This window comes from Macrotis lagotis, chromosome 2 (genome assembly GCF_037893015.1).
Source record: "Macrotis lagotis isolate mMagLag1 chromosome 2, bilby.v1.9.chrom.fasta, whole genome shotgun sequence".
In the NCBI taxonomy this organism is placed as follows: domain Eukaryota; kingdom Metazoa; phylum Chordata; class Mammalia; order Peramelemorphia; family Peramelidae; genus Macrotis; species Macrotis lagotis.
In genome coordinates, this window is record NC_133659.1 from 118520002 (window position 1) to 118540531 (window position 20530).

Consider the following 20530-nt stretch of genomic DNA (forward strand, 5'->3'; position numbering starts at 1 on the left):
GATGGAGATACTCAACTTTCTCCTTTCAAAATTGGATAAATCAAAAAGTAAACAAGATAGAAGTTAAGAAGGTAAATAAAATCCTGGAAAAGTTTAATATGATAGACCTCTAGAGAAAATTGAATGGGGAATAGAAAAGAATATTCCTTTTTCTCAGCTGTACATGGTACCTTCAAAAAAGTTGGCCTTGCATTAGGGTCTTAAAAACCTCACAGAAAACCCAGCAAAGCAGAAATAGGAAATAAATTAATTTCAGATCATAGTGCAATAAAAGTTATACTTAATAAAAAATCATGGAAAGCTAGATTAAAATTATTTGGAAACCTAATAATCTAATCCTAAATAATGAGTAGGTCAAAGAACAAATCATAGAAATAATTAACAAAAGAAAACAGAATACTTAAATAATGCTTCCTTAGAAAAAGAAATTGAACAAGTCATCAATGAGATTCCTAAGGAAAAAATACCCTGGACTAGATAGATTCATAAGTAAATTTTATCAAGTATTTAAAGAATAATTAATTCTCTATATAAAACTATATAAACTATTTGAAAAAATAGGGAAATACGGAATCCTACCAAATTCCTTTTATGACACAAATATGGTGCTGATACCTAAACCAGGAAGAGCAAAAACAAAGAAAGTAAAACATAAACCAATTTCCCTAATGAATATGAATGTAAAAAATTTTAAATAAAATATTAGTAATGAGATTATAGCAATATATTACAAAGATCATACATTATGACAATTTGGAGTTATACCAGGAATTTGAAGCATGTTCAGTACTAGGAAAACTATTGCCATAATTGAGTATATCAATAACAAAATAAAAAAATTGTATGATTAGCTCCATAGATGCATAAAAAGCATTTGACAAAATACAACACTCATTCCTATTAAAAACACTAGAAAGCATATGGAGCTTTCCTTAAAATAAGTGATATCTATTTAAAACCTTCAGCAAGCATTTTGTGTAATAGGGATAAGCTATAAGCCTTTGCAATAAGATCAGGGATAAAGCAAGAATGACAATTTCAAAACCATCATTCAATATTGTACTAGAAATCCTAGTATAACAATGAGAAAAAACAATTGAGACAATAAACATTGAAGAAACAAAACTATTATTTTTTTTGCAGATGATATGATAGAGAATCCTAGCAATTCAACTAAAACTACTTGAAACAAGGAAGAATTTCAGCAAAGTTACAAGATATGAAATAAACACACAAATATCAGCATTTTTTTCCTCTCTCTCCATATATATATATATATATATATATATATATATATATATATAAAACAAAACCCAAAACCAAGAGAGATCGAAAGAGAAATTCCATGTAAAATAATTGCAGTATAAAATACTTGGGAGTCTATACATCACAAGTCCAGGAACTATGTGAACACACTTACAAAACATTTTTCACACAAATAAAGTCAGATCTAAACAATTGGAGAAATACGAATAGGTTGAAACAATATAATAAAAATGACACTTTTACCAGAGTTAACTTACTTATTTAGTGCCATGCCAAACATTATAGAGTTACAAAAAATAAAAATAATCTGGAAAAGGTAAAAAATATAAAGAAGAAAAAAATGTGAAGTAATATATTCTAGTAGAATCAGATCTCAAATAGTATTACAAAGTGGCAATCATTAAAATTATCTGTTACTGGTAAAAAATCAAAGGAGTAGGTGAGTTGAATAGACTATGTACACAATATACAGTAGTAAATGACCAAAGTAATCTATTGTTTAAAAAGCCCAAAGATCAGTACTTTGGGGACAAGAATTTACTATTTGACAAAGAGTGAAGGAAAACTGGAAAGCAGTTTTGCAGAAACAATGTTAATTAGGTGTAGACTGTTTAAGGTCAACTATAAAGTCGTATTAGGTACATGATTTAAACATAAAGGATGCTATCATGAGCAAATTGAGAGAACCTGGACCTCAGGACACTAAACGTAATAAGAACCTACAAAATGTAATATTATGCTTAGTGATTTATAAATATCTCATTTGATCCTCTCAAGCAACACTAAGAGTTGATACTATTACTTTCCTCATTTTGTAGTTGAGTAAACTGAGGCAGTCAGAAATTTAAGTGACTTGTCTAAAGTCACACAACCAATAAGTGTTTGAGGCTGAATTTTAACTCCCGGATTCAAATTCAGTTTTTCTACCTCTGCTACCTCAAGGGAAAAAAAATGGTGAATGTCATACTTCAGTATCAGTCTGCTGAAATCACCTGTGTGTCACTGTGAATCTCCTGTACCTAGGACATAAATGTACATAGATATATAAAAACTTTTGCAATTGCTGAATTGAATCCAACTCCTTCCATATATTGGTATGTTTATCACTGAACCTGGCTGGACACCCTATCACCCATTTGTTAACCAAATCTTATTGGTACACAATTCAAGAAACAATGTATGGCTATGAGAATTGGATTATAAGGAAGACTGAGTAACACCCAATGGATGCTTTCAAATGGTGGAGTTGGAGAAAAATTTTGAGAGTCCTTTGGACAGCAGGGAGATCAAATCAGTCAATCATTAAATAAATTAAATCAGATTCTTCACCAGAAGTTTAAATACTTTGTCTACCTAATGAGAAGACAAAACTCATAGAAAAGAAAAGGATGTTGGGAAAGACTGGAGGCAAAAAGGAAAAGGGATAGCAAAAGATTCTCATCTGGCTCTATAATGTCATAGAAACAATGAACATGAAATTGGACAGAGTTTGGGAGACAGTGGAAGATAGAAGGTATGCTATAATCCATGGAATCACAAAGAATCAGACAAAACTGAATGACAGAACAACAATTCAAGACACAAAGAACTAGACACTTACCTGTGATAGGGTTTTAATTGGGTTACCATGAATGACCGCCTAGCAAAAGAACTATGAGTCATGTTCATGTGTATGGCTTTTGCCTCTGTTTCAACTGGATCCCATACTTGGAGGGTATAGTTAATGATATCACCATTGGTCTTTGCAGGGGGATTCCAGTTCACTTCAATCTCTTGAGAGTTCCATGCCTGTAGCTCTGGAGGTGGCATCCCAGATGGTGCAGAAGGGTTTGTTTTGACTTTAACCAATGGACTAGAGGTGTTACCTTGACTATTACTGGCTATCACTGTGTAACCATACTCCTTGCCTGAGGAAAGGTTAAAATCATGGTAGCGAGTTTCTGGACCAGTATAGACAATCTCTTTTTCTCTCCTCACCTCATAATTTATTATATGCCCATTTGGATTAGCAGGAGGTTGCCAGGTAATTTCTATTGACTCTGAGCTTGTGGCTTGTAACTTTGGAGGGTTCATATTTTGTGGTGGAGCCTCCATTGTCCTGGCAGATCTGGCTTCACTGGATGTGCAGCCTCCATTAGTACAGGCTGTTAACACGAAATCATATTCAGTATATGGCTGGAGGTGGGAAATTACTCCAGACAGGTTCTTTCCAGCATAGTATTCTTTGCCATTAAAGCTTAGGAAGTACTTGACGATTTCTCCATTGGGGACTAGAGGAGGTGACCAAGACACATTGATCTGAGTGGCACTAAGAGCCCAAAGAGAGGGCGGATTGACTAGAGTGGGGGCTGCCTCCGGAGTCTGGATGGTGGAGGTTTGACTAGTTGAGCAGCCTTCCGCAGTGCAAGCTATCACTGCATAGGTATATTCGGAGTAAGGAAGTAATTCATTGTCAGTATAATTAAAAGTTTCGGCATCAAAGCTGAAAGGATAGAGTACTTCATTTCTTTGGATTCGATAGGAATGGATGATCCCATTAGGCTGTTCTGGAGGGGTCCAAGAAATCATCAGTCTCAGGGGATTTAAAGATTCCAAGACCAAATCAGGTGGCAAAAGACCCTCTGGTGGGGCTTGTTTTGTCTTCACCGCAGACCAAGGGCTATCGGTGTGACCTGCTGAATTCCAAGTACGGATTTTATATTCATATGGAGTCCAAGGTTGTAAACCTTTGTCATTATAAGCAAATGTATTTCTTTCAGTGTTATATTCTGTGAAAACAATTTCCTCATCTGCTTGAGTCGTCCTGTTCCTCCCAGCATTTCCCTTGAAGCATCTGTGAATCACTTCATAGTGAATTATTTTTCCATTTGGATTAATTGGCTCAGACCAACTCAGCTCAATGCTTGTTGCCCCCACGGACTGGATTGTGGGAGCCAGCTGAGAGGTGGGAGGGGCTTCAGCTGTCCAGAGCCCCTGAGGGGCAGAGAGAGTGCAGCCTGCTATGGTGCAGGCCTCCAGGGTTAATACGTAGAGAGTAAAAGGTTCAAGACGTCTGAAAAGAAACTGTCGAGACAAGCCAGTATATTCCAGGTTACCATCACTGAAGATATTATATGCCTGTCGGGAGATAAGAATAAGAGAGCAATTGTAAAATTTACAAATGATTTCTTGTTGTGTCTTTTTCTTTAATCTTTTACTTTTGTTCTCTTTTCTTATTCTGACATTTGCCTGGTGGCCTGAAAGGTAGATTGAATCTTTCCCTAAATGGGGTTGATCAGCAATGTCTATTTAGAAAGTTCTCTAAAGGGAGGAATGATGATTTTAATAAATAATGAACAATCACTGAAACAGCACTCAGAACACTATTTGGTAACCTAAAAGCAAAAAAAAAGTACTGTCTGATTCTCTGACCCACAGCTGCATTTGGGGTTCATCCAATAGTGTGTAAAGGGAGAATTTTGAAAGGTTTTTTTTTAGGTTTTTGCAAGGCAAATGGAGTTAAGTGGCTTGCCCAAGGCCACACAGCTAGGTGTCTGAGGTCGGATTTGAACTCAGGTATTCCTGACACCAGGGCCAGCGCTCTATCTACTGGGCCACCTAGCCACCCCCTACCCACTGTGCCACCTAGCCGCCCCGAGTGCACCACCTAGCCGCCCCTTGAATGGTTTTTTGAGCTACCAGAGGTGACACAGTGGAAAAAGTATTGGACCAAAAAAACCTGAGTTCAAATGCAGTCTTAGATACTTACTAATGATGTGATATTGGATAATTCACCACTGTCTGCCTCAGTTTCTTCATTTGTAAAATGAGGATAATATCTACATCTCAGAGTTATTATGAGGATCGAATATTATTTGTAAAATGCTTAGCATAATGCCTGTCTCATAGGGGTTATTTAAAAATGGTTTCATTCCTTCATAATCATAGTATTAAAGTGGATCAGCACCCTACTTCTTCCTCTCATTCCTCTTAAAGTGAGCAGTATCTGCCAATACCCGAGCATATCACCTCAAAAGAAATCTCTAGGAAGTACAATCATAGCATCTAATTCTCTGCTTTGCCACTTTTCAATAATATAATAAAGAGGGGATGGTGTGCAATAGCCATGTTTAGGTTTTTAATTGTTAAAATCCATTTTCTTCTAGAAATATGTATTAGTCTTGTCTTGAATAGATAACTATGAAGGACAATTCAGGATTTTTGTCTCTCTTCTGTAGATAAAGAGAACAGTGGTATGACCTGAGAAGCTAGCAGGGGAAAACAGCATATTATGAAAGAGTTAATTCAATAGTTATTAATTCATGACATAAAGGGGTCATCTTAGAACAGTACCCTGAGAAAAGGTGGGGCAGTCAAACTACATTGAGATAGGAGAGCTTTAGGTTCTAATCTTGTTACTGATGCTAGGTAGTTGACTACAGGTCACTAAACATTTCCTTTTTCATAAAATAGGGAAAATAATACTTATGCTATCCTATCCCAGTGTTGTTAAAAATAATTAAGTGCAAAATTTCAACATTAACATTCTATGAGAAAATAAGTACCTTAATCACACCATTGGTCCTAATAGGCTCAGACCACTGAAGTAACAAGGCATGCCCATTCTCTTTCCTTTCCACTGTAAAGTTGCTCAGCCCACTTGGGGAAGATTCTAAGGTGCAAACTGGGGTCCACGGGCTTGATACTTCTCCTGCATGGTTTACAGCCACAACGCCAATGTGATAGTTTGTGAATGGTTCTAACCCAAAAAGGTGGGCCTGGTGCCTTGTTCCCTGAAACAGAAATAAATAATTAATGATGTTCCTTTTGGAAACAGGCGATCATTATCTGAAGGTCATTCCCTTACTGATATCATCCAGTGAAAGCACACAAGGGAATGGTAGTCATTTCATTATCATCATTAAGAAGCAATGTTTATTGAGCATCCCTTGTGGATATGATAGAAGGCTGTATGGCATAGAGATTTGGAGTAAACAAGACTCTTGCCTAAAAAAATTACAAGATAGAAATAAAAATACAATGTTATATCAGACCAATAGTTTATTCAGCCCAGTATTCACAACTATGACAGTGGTATCAAGGTAAATTTTGCTAAGTATGTAGCATACTGGCCCTCTAGGTCATTCTTAAAAGCTAGGGATGTACCAAGAATATGCCTAACCCTTTTTAAAAAATATCTAAATAATAGACAAAGAAACAAGGAAAGATGATTCTGTTGGTTTCTAACAGGACCCATGTAGCCATTATGTAAGGAAATCAAACACTGTGCCTATGAGTCCACCATGACCACCACCTATACCAACAGTAACTTTTATTAACTGTTACTGACAGTGTATGTGCCATATAGGCCAAACCACTGTTACCACTTGAACCATCAGATCCTCCTGGAACTTTCTTAATGGAGAAAACTCATGATCAAGAATCCAAGAACCCTGGAAATTGCAATGTATCTCCAGGTTATTGGACTTTCTTCCATTCCAGTCTCTTTAGTCATTTATTAAGCATTAAGTATATATATATATATATATATATATATATATACATATACACACACATATATACACATACATATATATACACACACATACACACACATACATACATATATATATATATATGTATATGAAAGGCACTGAGCTAAGTAATGAGGATAAACATAATCCAATATTAGGTTCATGTCTGATAAAGTAGATTATTATATGCCTGTCAGGAGATAAGAATAAGAGAGCAATTGTAAAATTTACAAATGATTTCTTGTGTCTTTTTCTTTAATCTTTTACTTTTGTTCTCTTTTCTTATTCTGACATTTGCCTGGTGGCCTGAAAGGTAGATTGAATCTTTCCCTAAGTGGGGTTGATCAGCAATGTCTATTTAGAAAGTTCTCTAAAGGGAGGAAGGCCCCCAATTCCTAGTAAGTTCCTCTTTGTAAATGTAGTTTTGAAACATAGGAATAGCTTGTGATTATGTGTCCCCTTAACCTAGAGAGCAAGCATTCTTCAATAATGGGATAAGATTTTTAACCTTGGTGTAGTAAAGGGCACTCTCTCCTATGTAGCTCCTATGGCTAGGGCCAGCTAAATAGTGCAGGGACCTTGGAGTCAGAAGGAAGGAGTTTGAATCTGACTTCAGACAGACTTGATTCGTACTAGCTGTATTACCTTGGGCAAGTCACTTAACCCTGATTGCCTTGCATCCAGGTCCATCTCCAGTCACCCTGATCCATATCTAAACACTGGACCAAGATAGCCCTGGAGGAGAAAGTGAATCTGGGAACTTAGTTCAGCACCCCCTCAATCAATCCAATTTATGTGCTTGTCAAGGCATCATCTTCCTGACGTCAAGGTCATACTTCAAAAATGAAGAACAAATATCAACAGCACATGAAAATACAAGGAAAGGGGCAACCACAGGTGTTAATGAGAAATTAGATTGAATAAGTCTGATAGTCTTTGGCACTTGATTCTAATGTTGATCACACCCACCTGGAAGGGTGGAGGAGAGCGGAATAAAGATCCCTGGTTCCTCCTGTCTCTTTTTCTCTCAGCTCTCCAGACACTCAGAAGATTCCTTACATTAAAAAATCTATGTTTTCTACGTCTAGTTTTCACTTTTAGTGGTCTCACAGAAAAGTTTTGATTTCTCCCACCCCAATTTTTTTTTGAGGAAAAACCTGCAGATGTCTTTGCCATCAACTTTTATAATCATATTGCTATTGCTTCATGCATCCTGGGAAGAACCCACTATTTTCTTCTTTTCCCCTCAATTCTGATTTCTCTCTCTCTCTCTCTCTCTCTCTCTCTCTCTCTCTCTCTCTCTCTCTCTCTTTCAAAAAAAATCTCAAAAAAACTTCTGTTGTAAGAGGAAAACACCACCCTTCAGTTAGATTTTTCTCTTTGGATTGACTGACAACTGAAACCTTATTAAATCAGTTAGACAAAGAAAGGTAAAAAACCAAAACAAACAAATAAAAAGAAATCACTGTCCCTGTACTCAAGGAGCTCACATTTTAATGGGCACAACAACATGGAGATCCTTAAGGGGAGAAACACTGGTAGAGAAAAGGCCCACTATCTCTCACCTTATAGCCTACCTGCTTCCATCAGATATGTTCTAGGAATAGGAATCTCTCCCTTCATTCTTTCTTTCATCACTACCAACTGTCCCCCAGGGAGAGCAACCCTTGGGAAATATAACTTTGCAACTTCTTCTTCAGATGCTACAGGTCTGACATTTCATTAGCCACAGCTGCTAAAAACCTGGAAAAGCAAGTTCTGCCCATCATAGTCCCTTAGCACTTTCAAATCATTCAACATCAGAAAGAAATCTTTTATTTTTATCATTTGAAATGTCATTTAAGAAGATGGGCTACAATTCACTTTGTCTCTAGATCCAAAGCTCTAAAATGTGTTGTTTCCCCATTAGTATATGAGCATTTTGAGAGCAGAGACTGGCTGGCTTTTTTATTTAAAACCTCAGTACTAAGCACTTCTTTACAAATAGTAATTACTTAACAAATGATTTTTAATTCATTCATTCACTCATTCCTATATTGGTAAGGAGGGTTTATGAGTTTCCTTCTGTCAAATTGAGCATCTCTCTCCCCCCCCCCCCCCTATAATGCATATACATATGCCTTGTTTAAAAGACAGAGAAATCTCTTGATTGTTTTTCAGGAATTCCACAGTAATTGGCCGTTTAGAACTCAGAAGGAATCTTATCAAAGATAGCACTCTTCTCTGTGATCTATAGGAGAGAGCTGACAATGAGCTTGGCCCTTTTGCCTTTTTTTCCTTTTTCTTTATCAGAAGATAAATCAACCCTGTCCTCTAGTTAGGAGATTGGGGGTATGGGGGTATGAGAACACAGATGATGAACTTCTGTCATATGTTTCTATAAGAAGGAAAGAAAATTGATATTTAAATAGAAGAGTCAAGTAACTGGTAGACTTATTACAAATAGATCAGTTTTCACTTATAGATCTATGCATGCATGTTATATATACATGAATATATTTATGTATCTTTACACATATATGTATAGTTCTAGATAGAATTCTTAAGGATGAATTATAACTAATTTAATGGTGTATACAGTTATGATATATGGAATTAATTGGGATTTCTGGAGTTTTAAGTGTGCTAATGGGGGGTCAGCACTTGTTCCTCTTGTCCTTGGGGGGAATTTTTATAGAATTGGGTAACAGTATGGAGCAGATAAAATTTTGTCACAGGGTATCAAAAATGAATAAACTTCTTCCTACTTTGTAAGGCACACTTACTCCTGTGGTGTCTGGCAACTTCATTGTACATCTATTAGTCCTAACCACTTTGTTCCCATCACTGTAATACCCCTCTTCTGGGTCATACCTTACCCCTCAACTGTCATAGGAGTGAGGGATGGACTCCCTGGAGAAGCAAGTCCTTTCCAGGGTAACTGCACCCTCATTTTGCTTTAGGCACAGTTACTGCCAGTTACAGCTTTAAATAGGAGCAACATCTGGATAAAAATATGTGTGTCTATATTTTACCTTAAGGTGATTCTCCTTAGCTTAGAGATATATGGTATAACAATTTGTCCAAATGATTTATAATAAAAGATACATCAAAGCAAAGTGAACCATTTTTCTACCAGCTTGATTTAGGCAAAACTACAAAATACCATTTCTACATAGTTATGGGTTTGAATTATTGTGTTCCTGTTTCTTATTTAGCTATTAAACACAGGTAGAGAAAAATATAATTTTCTTGATGTAGCAAAAATTTGTGAAGCCAATTTCCCTGTTTCAATAAGTCTGATTAAACTGTTAAATGCCAACCCCTGGAATTCTTTAATATTTAAACATTTGCTAAGCAACCAGACTCTGCAACAAATTTTACAGAAATATTAATTTCTCTTTTTTTAAATATTAAAAGTTAGACGATAAATATTTAAATAGTTATTTCTCCACAACACTGGATTGGTCTTTTAGATAAATACAGCACAGAGCTGGAATGACCATAATGAATATTAAATGTGAAGATGCCACAAGTCCCGATTACAAACATACTTTTCTGATAAATGATTCGTTTTCTGTGAAACAGGGCAAACATGGGCAAGATTAATAATGCAAAAAAGTATAATTCTTTGTTAGGACTATTCAGTAATTGGTGCCAAAAAAGCATAAGCTCCGATACAAATAGTAATCACCTCTAACAGATTATATATAAAAAAGGGTTGACTGCTAGGGGACATTTAGAGATATCTTTTGTCATAAGAAACATGAAAACCATGTGGGCTATAAAGCAAAAACATATGTATATTGTCAATAGCAGCACCTGCTCAATTACAGTTTATTTCAGGACTGAGAATTCCATTCAGCCCCTAGATGGCAATACTATCAAACATTTTTGGTAACATGAGTACTTAATGATTAACAGCCCGCATTCACTCATCCAACGTACTCAAGGCAACCATTAAAAAAATAACAAAACTGATTTCATTATAGATTCTTTTAATAAACATTTATGGCTTAGATCCTTGAAAGTAGTAGCATTCCAACTGCCCTGGCCCCAACCTCACATATCACCTACTGTAAAGTTATGAACTGCAAGTTACAATATAGGACTCAAGTTTAAGTTCATATCTGGCAGTGAAATTAGGTGCTGAAATTATGTTGGCATAAAATGCAATTGAAATCAGCTCTTCTGTAGGTTTTGATTTATGGTTTTCATTTTTATGATGCTATTGTGATTTTAAAATAAAACTTCTCGAAATTCAAAATGTATATTAAGAAAAAACAATTCCTGAAATAAAATATTTATTTCTTGAAAGTTACACAAAAACATTCTTTTGATAGTCACCCCATGCCCATGTACATGTTTAAGTTTTACAGTTAAGTAATAGCTTTGTGTTTTTTTAGCCAGTTGCATGTGAAATAAAGATTAGTGGCAACTTTGTAAAAAAAAATGACAAAAACTATCTTGCCAGAATATGAACTATTCTAGAGGTAACAAAGCATTCCATAAATGGAACCCTTGACAGAACCCCAACATAAGGGAAGGGAAAGATTTATTTATATTAATTTAGGCTAATTTTACAAAATGCCTAAAAGACTGACTGGAAAGTAGGGAAAAAAAATCAGTTTCACAACTGGTCACTTCATCTATATCACATCAGATAACTGAGTTTGACTGATTGATTCCTTCAACCAATTGATTTTTCTCTTAAAATTGACCTAGCAATTAGTTCATAAAATTATCATCATAGCCTTTCTTTTGCAGTGATGATATTCTGCAAATCTCCTTCCCTCTCCCTTCCCCTGGTAACTGATAAAATATTTTATTCCTTCTAATATTTTTGGAAAAATGATGATTTTTTAAATGCTGATTTTTATCCTCCAGTATCTCCTCCAACCTCTCTTTTTCCTCTCTGTAACCATTGTCTCCCTGCTTTAGCTCCCTTTCTCTCATACCATCTTTTCAATTGAGTCCTCACGTGCAATTTTCTTTCTTCCTCATCTTTTTTTTGCCCTCTAGTCTACCACTTTATATTTGTCCTACTTTTCTCTCTTTGCCCATCCTGTACCTTTATTCTGGATTTTTTTTTATTATTCTGAGACAAAATACAGTTCACTGTTAATGCAAGCTGTCACATCTGTTTGACAGTCCATCATCAGAGGACAGCCACTAGAAAATAATGATCGTAAAGAAAAAGAGAGGTGTTATTACTTTAAAAAAGCAAGGACCACTTAGTTTTCATCAATTGAATCTCTTTACCAAGCTGAGCCTTCTTTTCATTTGGCTCTTTTTTGAACTTCTAGGCACAAGAATCAAATAACTTAGGGGATCAAATCAGCTTACCATTTCATGAAGTAAAAAGGCATCAGGATATGGCAAATTGTGCACCAAGGAGGGACTCTGCTGGCAACTTGGGTCTATCTGCTAAGTTCCCAGACCTGCTCCTGGGGACAGCTGTGGCTATGTGGTCTTAAGCAGTCTGGCAATTTTACATCATCTGCTCTGATTGCTTTTGACGACTTGAAGTGCCCCAAAGGTGGCCATGGGGTCAAGAGGTTTTTGTAGGTTGAAAATGATCAAAAATTAGCATTGATCTGTAGGTGTCAATAAAAGTCTACTCAGGCAGACTCCCTGAACAAATGTTTAAACTGCATAAACCCACATACCCTAGTCATCTTTGAATTTATTGATCTGATGATCCAGCAGTTTCTAGAGCTTTTATTCTGGGCTTTGTAGTGTACTTGAGGAGAAGCCACCATCCTTAATACTGAGGATCCTAAGGATGATTCTGCTTTTTTTAAATGTAAAGAATTGATGAGATGATTCCATCATCCATGTCAGCAGAGGGAGCACTGTTAACACACACACACCCAACAGGGGCACACACACACATGCACACATATGTATACACAATGTATGTGTATACACATCCATATTTTCATGTGTGTAGATACCTATTTGGTGGTACAGGGCTGTGTGTGTGTGTGTGTATGTGTGTGTGTGTTTTCATATTGAAAAACACCAACCATTTTGAACTGAGTCTCTATAATGTATAGTGAAACATTTCTTCTATCTTTGGATTTCACTTACCACCCTCCTTTCCCTAGGATCCTTATTGTGTGAGTGAGTTTTGGCTTATAAATCCTAGATACCTGACTGGACTCCCTTTGACTGTTCAGGGTATAACTCACATGGAATCTCTCTCTCTCTCTCTCTCTCTCTCTCTCTCTCTCTCCCCCCCCCCCCTCTGAACTAATAAGGAAACTTGCCTTATTTTAGAGGGAATGGTTTTTCCCTTTGGCACAGTGAGAAACTGGGGAGCTTGATGTGGGCAAAAGACTAGATTTTGACTTTAGAATAGAAAATTAAACAATGTGAAGCTGGATATATATGTGTGGTACAATGGATAGAGCACCAGCCCTGGAGTCAGGAGGACCTGAGTTCAAATCCAGTCTTAGACACTTAATAATTGCCTAACTGTGTGACCTTGGGCAAGTCATTTAATCCCATTGCCTTGCAAAAACAATAAAACAAAAACAAAAATGAAATGTCCCAGGAGAGGAATAGCAGCAAACAAGTTTGGCAAGACATGAATTACATGAGAAGGAGTAATATGCAATAACCTGGGAAGAAAGGTTATATTCAGATTGCAAAGAATTTTAAATACTGAACAGAGGCTAATTGATGGAGTAAATAAAGTTCTGTTGCTGGTGTTTCCCAGTTAACAATCAACCAATGTGACATTATTATCTCTCAGAAACATTAATGAACCCTAGTTCATTTACAATAGTTTCCAAATTCATGCATTAAACAGTCTGCATTCAGTCATCTACTTGGCTATTGGATAGCATCAGAAATTCTAATGATCTCGAAACATTGTCAAATGAATAACACATAGTCTTCTTATAGACAACAGTTAGAGATATTATTACAATGGAGATATTTTTCTTCCCCATTCATAAAGTTAGTTTTAAAATTTTAGTAAAAATCCATGTCTAGTGCTTCTTTATCTTAAAAACATTCTAGCATTTATTACTCTTGAGAAAATAATTCACATTTGGTGATTTTCTATTGTGATCTGGGGGTTTCTTCTTCATACAATAATACATTCCATCTTCCCATTCTGTAAAGTTTTAATGTACCCTCAGAACTTTTACTGGTATGGCCTATACTTCCTTTCCCAATGCTTTTGCTTGCCAAACTTATAATTGTACTCAATCCTGTCTCCCCCTCCTACCTATATCCCTAAGCTGGCAGAACAAAGTCTCACTGCAGCAAACATACTCAAAGTTACTACATAAATATGAATCCCCACAAAATATCACCAAAAGCTAGGAAAAAAATAGAGGAAAATATCCTTTATGCACATGAGTAGATGTCTCTACGTCTCATAAATACTATATACATGGACTAACATTCAAAAATAGTAAAACTGCCCCAAAGTGAGTAGGGAGAGTTAAAATAGTCATGGAGATAGTCACTTCATATCATTTACTGAACTCTAGTTGTACAAAGCAAATTGTACTAGAAATTCTGGAAAGATACAAAAGTAGATGATAGTATTTAATATTGTACTAAGAATGTAGAAATTAGAATTCTAGGCCCAGTTTATTTTTTCTGTAAGACAATGGGGTTAAGTAACTTGCTCAAAGTCACACAGCTGGGTAATTATTAAATGTCTGAGGATGGATTTGAACTCAGGTCCTCCTGACTCCAGGGCCAGTACTCTATCCACTGAGCCACCTAGCTTCTTTGGTCAAGTTCTTTGGTCAAGTCATACCTACCACCTTGGGACTTCAGTTTTCATATCTGGAGAAACCAAACAATGAACTACTATGTGAACAGCCCTTGGTCACTGGGAGGGGGGGGGTCACAAAGTACATCAACACCTGTATTCTTGAATTTTGAGTTGCCCTGGACTCATGTACCTCCTTACTATGGCTTTAAAATATTGCACTTACTTTTTCTCACAGATGCTTCCAATCAGTCAATAAATATTTATTAATTACCTTTTATGTACCAGACACTGTGTGCTGTGTTGAGTATTCAGTAAAACTCAAAAAATAGTCCCTATCATTAAGGAGCTTACAATTTAATGTGTGCTTTGGTGGACAAGTATTTTTCAGGTTTGTGAGTGGAATTCCATCTTTTTAATTATTGTTTTGCTAATTAATGTTTCTGAGAGATAACAATGCCACATTGGTTGATTATTAACTGGGAAGTACCAGCAACAGAACTTTATTTACTCTATCAGTTAGCCTCTGTTCAGCATTTAAAATTCTTTGCAATCTGACTATAACCTTTCTTCCCAGGTTATTGCATATTACTCCTTCTCATGTAATTCATGTCTTGCCAAACTTGTTTGCTGCTATTCCTCTCCTGGGACAATTCATTTTTGTTTTTGTTTTATTGTTTTTGCAAGGCAATGGGATTAAATGACTTGCCCAAGGTCACACAGTTAGGCAATTATTAAGTGTCTAAGACTGGATTTGAACTCAGGTCCTCCTGACTCCAGGGCTGGTGCTCTATCCATTGCACCACATAGATATCCCTCCTGGGACATTTCATCTCCCTTCTTTCAGGTTATTCTTATGTCTGGAATAGGTTTCCTCCTCATTTTTGAATATTCTAATGTTCTAATATTCTTGTGTTTCCTTCAGAGTTCAACTCAAATTCCACATAGGATTTTCCTAATCTTACTGCCTCCTGGTAGCTGGTAGCTGATTCCTCCTGTCCAATTGTCCTGAATTTTTTTTATTCAAATATTAGTAAATGTGTTCTCCATATAGAATGCAAACTCCTTGAGGGAAGACACTATTTCAGTTTTTTTCTTTGAACCACAGCACCTAGCATACTTCCATAGTCATTTAAAAAATGCTGCTTAATCTTTCTAGGCTTTGCTTTCCTTATCTATAAAATATCAGTGCAACATTCAATGATTTCTCAGTCCAACAGTAATGTTCTATTATTCTTCTCATACATATGATAAGATGGGACATTTTAAAAGCTGTGATTTTAAAGTGATCTTTATTAATAGTTAATAGAGATTATATAGTTCTTGATCTATATCATATGTTAATATAAGACATCAATATAATTACTACAATAAAGACAAGAGATAGAAGTCATTGGTAGCAGTGGAGCCAGAAATATAATGAAGAAACATTAGTTTTTCCTCTAAAAGGAAAGTGAATTGTTGGACATGGACTATAATTCCAAAAGACCCAGAGTCTTAGGTACTGTACAACTCTAACTGATGCAATTATAAATTCCTTTTTTTTGAATAAAAGTTTTAGTTTATTAGGGGAATTCCCCCTTCCACTCCCCATTCTAAGGTAATGAATTTGTATTTAATAATAGAAATTAATGGGAAAATTGGGTTCACTTTACAAAATATTTCTTTACTGCCAACTTTTCTGAAACAAACTAATTTATAAAGCAAGGGACATGTTATTTGTTAAATTAAAAATTTTTAATTACAATAATACATATATATAAAGGTAGATCTTTGAAAAAGCTGTCATATTTTATTAAAGCAAGAGAATAAAAAATAAAATTTGTAATTATGAATCAATTTTAATATAACTCGACTCAAAGGGCCTCTCTTTAGTAGTAGAAATTGATATTTTTAACACCTGAGCACAGTCAGTTTGATGCAAGTACCCCTAAGAGTAAGAGAATTTGATAGGATAGCCAAGTTAGAGTTGGCCCTATTGAAAACCATCATGATGATCAATTTGATAGGGAGGACAGAAGAGTGCAATGTGCTCCTTCATGTTCTTTTCACACAAGAAGGCAAGATATATTAGGAAACATAAAAATTGTCAATATTCTACCTGCTGGAAATGCTTCAGAGCATATGACACTGATCACTAAAGCAGGAAAACTCTGAGTGAGCAGGAAATGGATTGAAGGTATGAACCCCCATTTTGTGCCAGTACTAAATCACAACAAAGTTGGAAAGTAATTTTGCCATCTAGGGGATAGGGATTCTTGTCAAATCTACCTTCAGATTCAAACCATATGGCAAATTTTTTTCAGATCAATTTCAGATTAACTGTAAGAAATAACTTTATCATTAAGTTTTGGATTACATGATACAAAAAATGAAACCAAAATGATAATAAAATCTAAAGTAGAAAAGTAGTCAAAGAACTTGAGGTTATTAAAAATCTTTGCTTAACTAAATTCCCCAGATACTGTTTAATAAAAAAAGTGGATGACAAAAAGTTTTCCATACTTGGAAATTTTGAAAAACTTAAAAAAAATTAATGGTATGACTTGAATTAGCAGACCAATTATACAAAAATAAAGTAATTTAAAAAATCTAACATTTCCTAAAACCTTGACAAACAAATGTACTCTCCCACAATACTGATATAAAGTATAAAAACATTTCAGAACTTACATACAAGCGGTAGCAGTTGTCTTGGTAAATGAGAGAATTGAGGGGATTAGAGTGGCGAGTGAAAGGGAGAATTGAGTGAAGCACTCTGACTCCATAGTGTAACAAATCTGAAGCCAGCTCAGTTCCCCTTCAATTCAGTTATGGGTCTAGTCCAATTTTCATTTTGTGGGAAATTGGGAGAAGACTTTACTTCATTGTATGAACTTATTCTTGCTTTGCTGAGAAACTGAACCTCTACCTGCTGCTTAGAAACCCTTAACTAAACAACCAGTTTATGATGACCAGCAATCCAGGCAGATCCAAAGACGGATGCAAGTTTTCTCAAAATTAAACATTCCATGCAACCCATACATTTATCTGATAACTGCCTCTATACTAGCCAACCAGTTATTGTTTTCATGTTCCTTTGGTTGAATATAGACATTTAGGGGCAGTAGGACCCCTATTTTCTGAATTGAGGGAATAATACCTGTTTAATTTACCCTTCCATATTGGAAAGTCCTTAATCTTTGCTCCAATTAGAATGAGATTGCCTAGATTTGCATCTTGGTTAACTGTTTGCTTTTAATTAATTATTTTTATTTATTGTTGTCATGTTTGACTCTTTGTGACCCCATTTGGGGTTTTCTTGGTAAAGGTCCTGGAGTGGTTTGCTATTTCCTTTTCTAGCTCATTTTATGAGCTAGAAACTAAAGCAGACAGAGATCAATGGCTTGCCCAGGATCACATGGCTAGTGTCTGAGGCCAGATCTGAAATCAGGTTTTCCTAACTCCAGGCCTGGCACTCTAACCATTGTCCCATTTAGCTGACCCTCACCTGCCAATCTGAGAGTTTGTGAACTTTAAGTTTAATGTGAGGAAATATGTATTCTGTTAAGCCATGAATGACTCGTTATGGTCCCTTTTGGGGTTTTCTTGTTAAAGATACTGAAATGGTTTGCTATTTCCTTCAGTTTGTTTTACAGACGAGGAAACTGAAGCAAACAGGGTCAAATAACTTGTCCAGGACTATACAATTGTTAAGTGCGTAAGGGTCAGATTTGAACTCAGAAACATAAATCTATCTGACTTCAAGCTTGTCACTCTATACTCTTTGGCACCTAATTGCTTATTTGATTAATTGTTTTTAATGTGTAAAAATATATCTCTCCTTTTATTCAGTATCCAGGGCCAAATCTGAAAAAGGCAACTGATCCCAATTTGTTGGACCATTGGCATTCATTGCTTAATAAATTGATATGCCCAGAAACTTGAAACTGTTTCCTCAGTCATTTTATCTTTCACCTTCCACATAAGAATAATAGGGAGGAAAGATGAAGCTGTCAGGAAATATTCTTTAAGAACTGGAATCCATCACTACCATGGTAGAAGTGATGATATAGTTAACTTGTAAAACAGTACTGGAATTTTTTTTGTCAAACTCTAAATGGATCATGTAATAGAGAGCTTGAATGTTTTATTGTACAATAAAAGCAAGCAAAAAGAAATATGCTGAAATATGGAAAACAAAAGCATATTAAAGGGCAGCTTAGGTGGCCTAGTGGATAGAGCACCGGCTCTGGAAACAGGAGGACTTGAGTTCAAATATGACTTCAGACACTTAATAATTACCTTACTGTATAACCTTGGACAAGTCACTTAAACCCATTGCCTTGCCAAAAAAAAATATCAAAAATGGAAGATTCCCTTGATCAGTAACTGAAACCAAAGAACACAAGATTAAAATACTAAAAGTGATAAATCAGCAATAAAAGAACAAAATAGACATTTTAATCTTAATAAAACTTTGTTGTCAAGGTATGAGAAGCGAAGAAATTGGAGGAAAATGTGTTTTATAAATCAATGGTAGCCAAACTTTTTTGTCTATGCTTTTCAATTAGTAAAAGTTTTTGAGTATGAATCTCTAGTATGACCTTTTTGTCATATATATGTGTATATAATATATATCATATTTATATGTATACACACATATGATTGGCAGTTTCTCTGGATAAAAATGTAGACCTCACAAATATATGTAAATGGGAAGATGTGTGCCATTGGCTTGCTTACTAAATCACGATACTAATTTTTAAAATTCATTATCATTTTTCAAAGAGATTCATTGGAATTTGTCTAATAAAATTTGTTTCCCTCATGTCAGTTTTTTTGGGGGGAGTTTTCCCTCTGAAAAGCTTTCATTATTTTCTGCAGATTAAATATATGATTAGATAAAATATTTGGAAATTGAAGAAAACCTGACATTACACATATTAAGAAAGATATTTCATCATAATTGGGCTTTTTGATCTTCTCCATAAATACTATTCCAGTTCCCCTCCATACCTTTCATCATGGCTAGAAGGTTCTGCTTCCTTATTCCTACATCTTAGAATCTCTATTCACATCCAAGGCTCACCTTAAAAACTATCTTCTCTTGTGAGCAAGACTTTTATTGAATGTCAGTTATTTTTACAAACTCATATGAAAATGTTGCATTGTTATGTTATTAGAAAATCAATTAAAAATCCACTGTAACTCTCCATCTGTAAGATTTTTTAACAGGCAAGAAACTCCTGGTTATGTTTTCAAAGTGTGCAAAGATTTTTTTTTTTAGGTTTTTGCAAGGCATTGGGGTTAAGAGGCTTGCCCAAGGTCACACAGCTAGGTAATTATTTAGTGTCTGAGGTCAGATTTGGACTAAAATCCTCCTGACTTCAGGGTTGGTGCTCTATCCACTGCACCACCTAGCCACCCCTTACTATTAGATTTTTAAAAAATAGGTGACACTTCAGTTTCTAGAGCAAAATCTCATATTATTGGAAACATTTCCAAATATCCACTTAAAATGTTATTTATATCATGAATTTCTTTTTAAAGAGTATTTTGCACTCATTATTAAAACAATAACTTTGTCTCATGTTCAAGTCACAGGGAACTTACACAGATAACATAAAAAATAGATATCAATATTTATATATATATACAGCCATATTTATGGCTATATTTATCAATATCTCCCCATAGATACTGATATCTCACAGTGAAAGGTAAGGTTAAATTCCAGTTAGAAACTAATACAAATTTAAAAAATGTATTTCTTTGCTCAACTGGTGAAGTTTTGTAAAGCTTATGTATATCTTCTCAAAATATTCATATGTGTTCAATCTATGTATATGCATATGTGTATAAGGTGTTGAGAAGAGCTCTATAAATTTCATCAGACTGCCAAAAGTATCTATGACACATTTGAAAACCATTAATATGAAGGAGATTATTTTTAAAAAAGCAATGAGTTTAACTGTAGTAAAAAGTTTTCAAATTGTTGTGAATACATTCATATCTCTCTCTTGGAGCCAACCTGATTACATCTGTCCTCTGA

General features: G+C 35.3%; 1 protein-coding gene across 1 annotated transcript in view; it reads right to left on the minus strand.

Annotated features, from left to right (window-relative positions):
• USH2A (usherin) overlaps window positions 1-20530 on the minus strand; it is a 1130853-nt gene that overhangs the window by 71284 nt on the left and 1039039 nt on the right. The window contains exons 61-62 of the mRNA XM_074222669.1: window positions 5811-6038; window positions 2867-4383 (exon numbers count right to left, since the gene is read on the minus strand). Coding sequence (XP_074078770.1) covers window positions 2867-4383; window positions 5811-6038 — 1745 coding nt within the window. The remainder of the gene's footprint in view (window positions 1-2866; window positions 4384-5810; window positions 6039-20530) is intronic.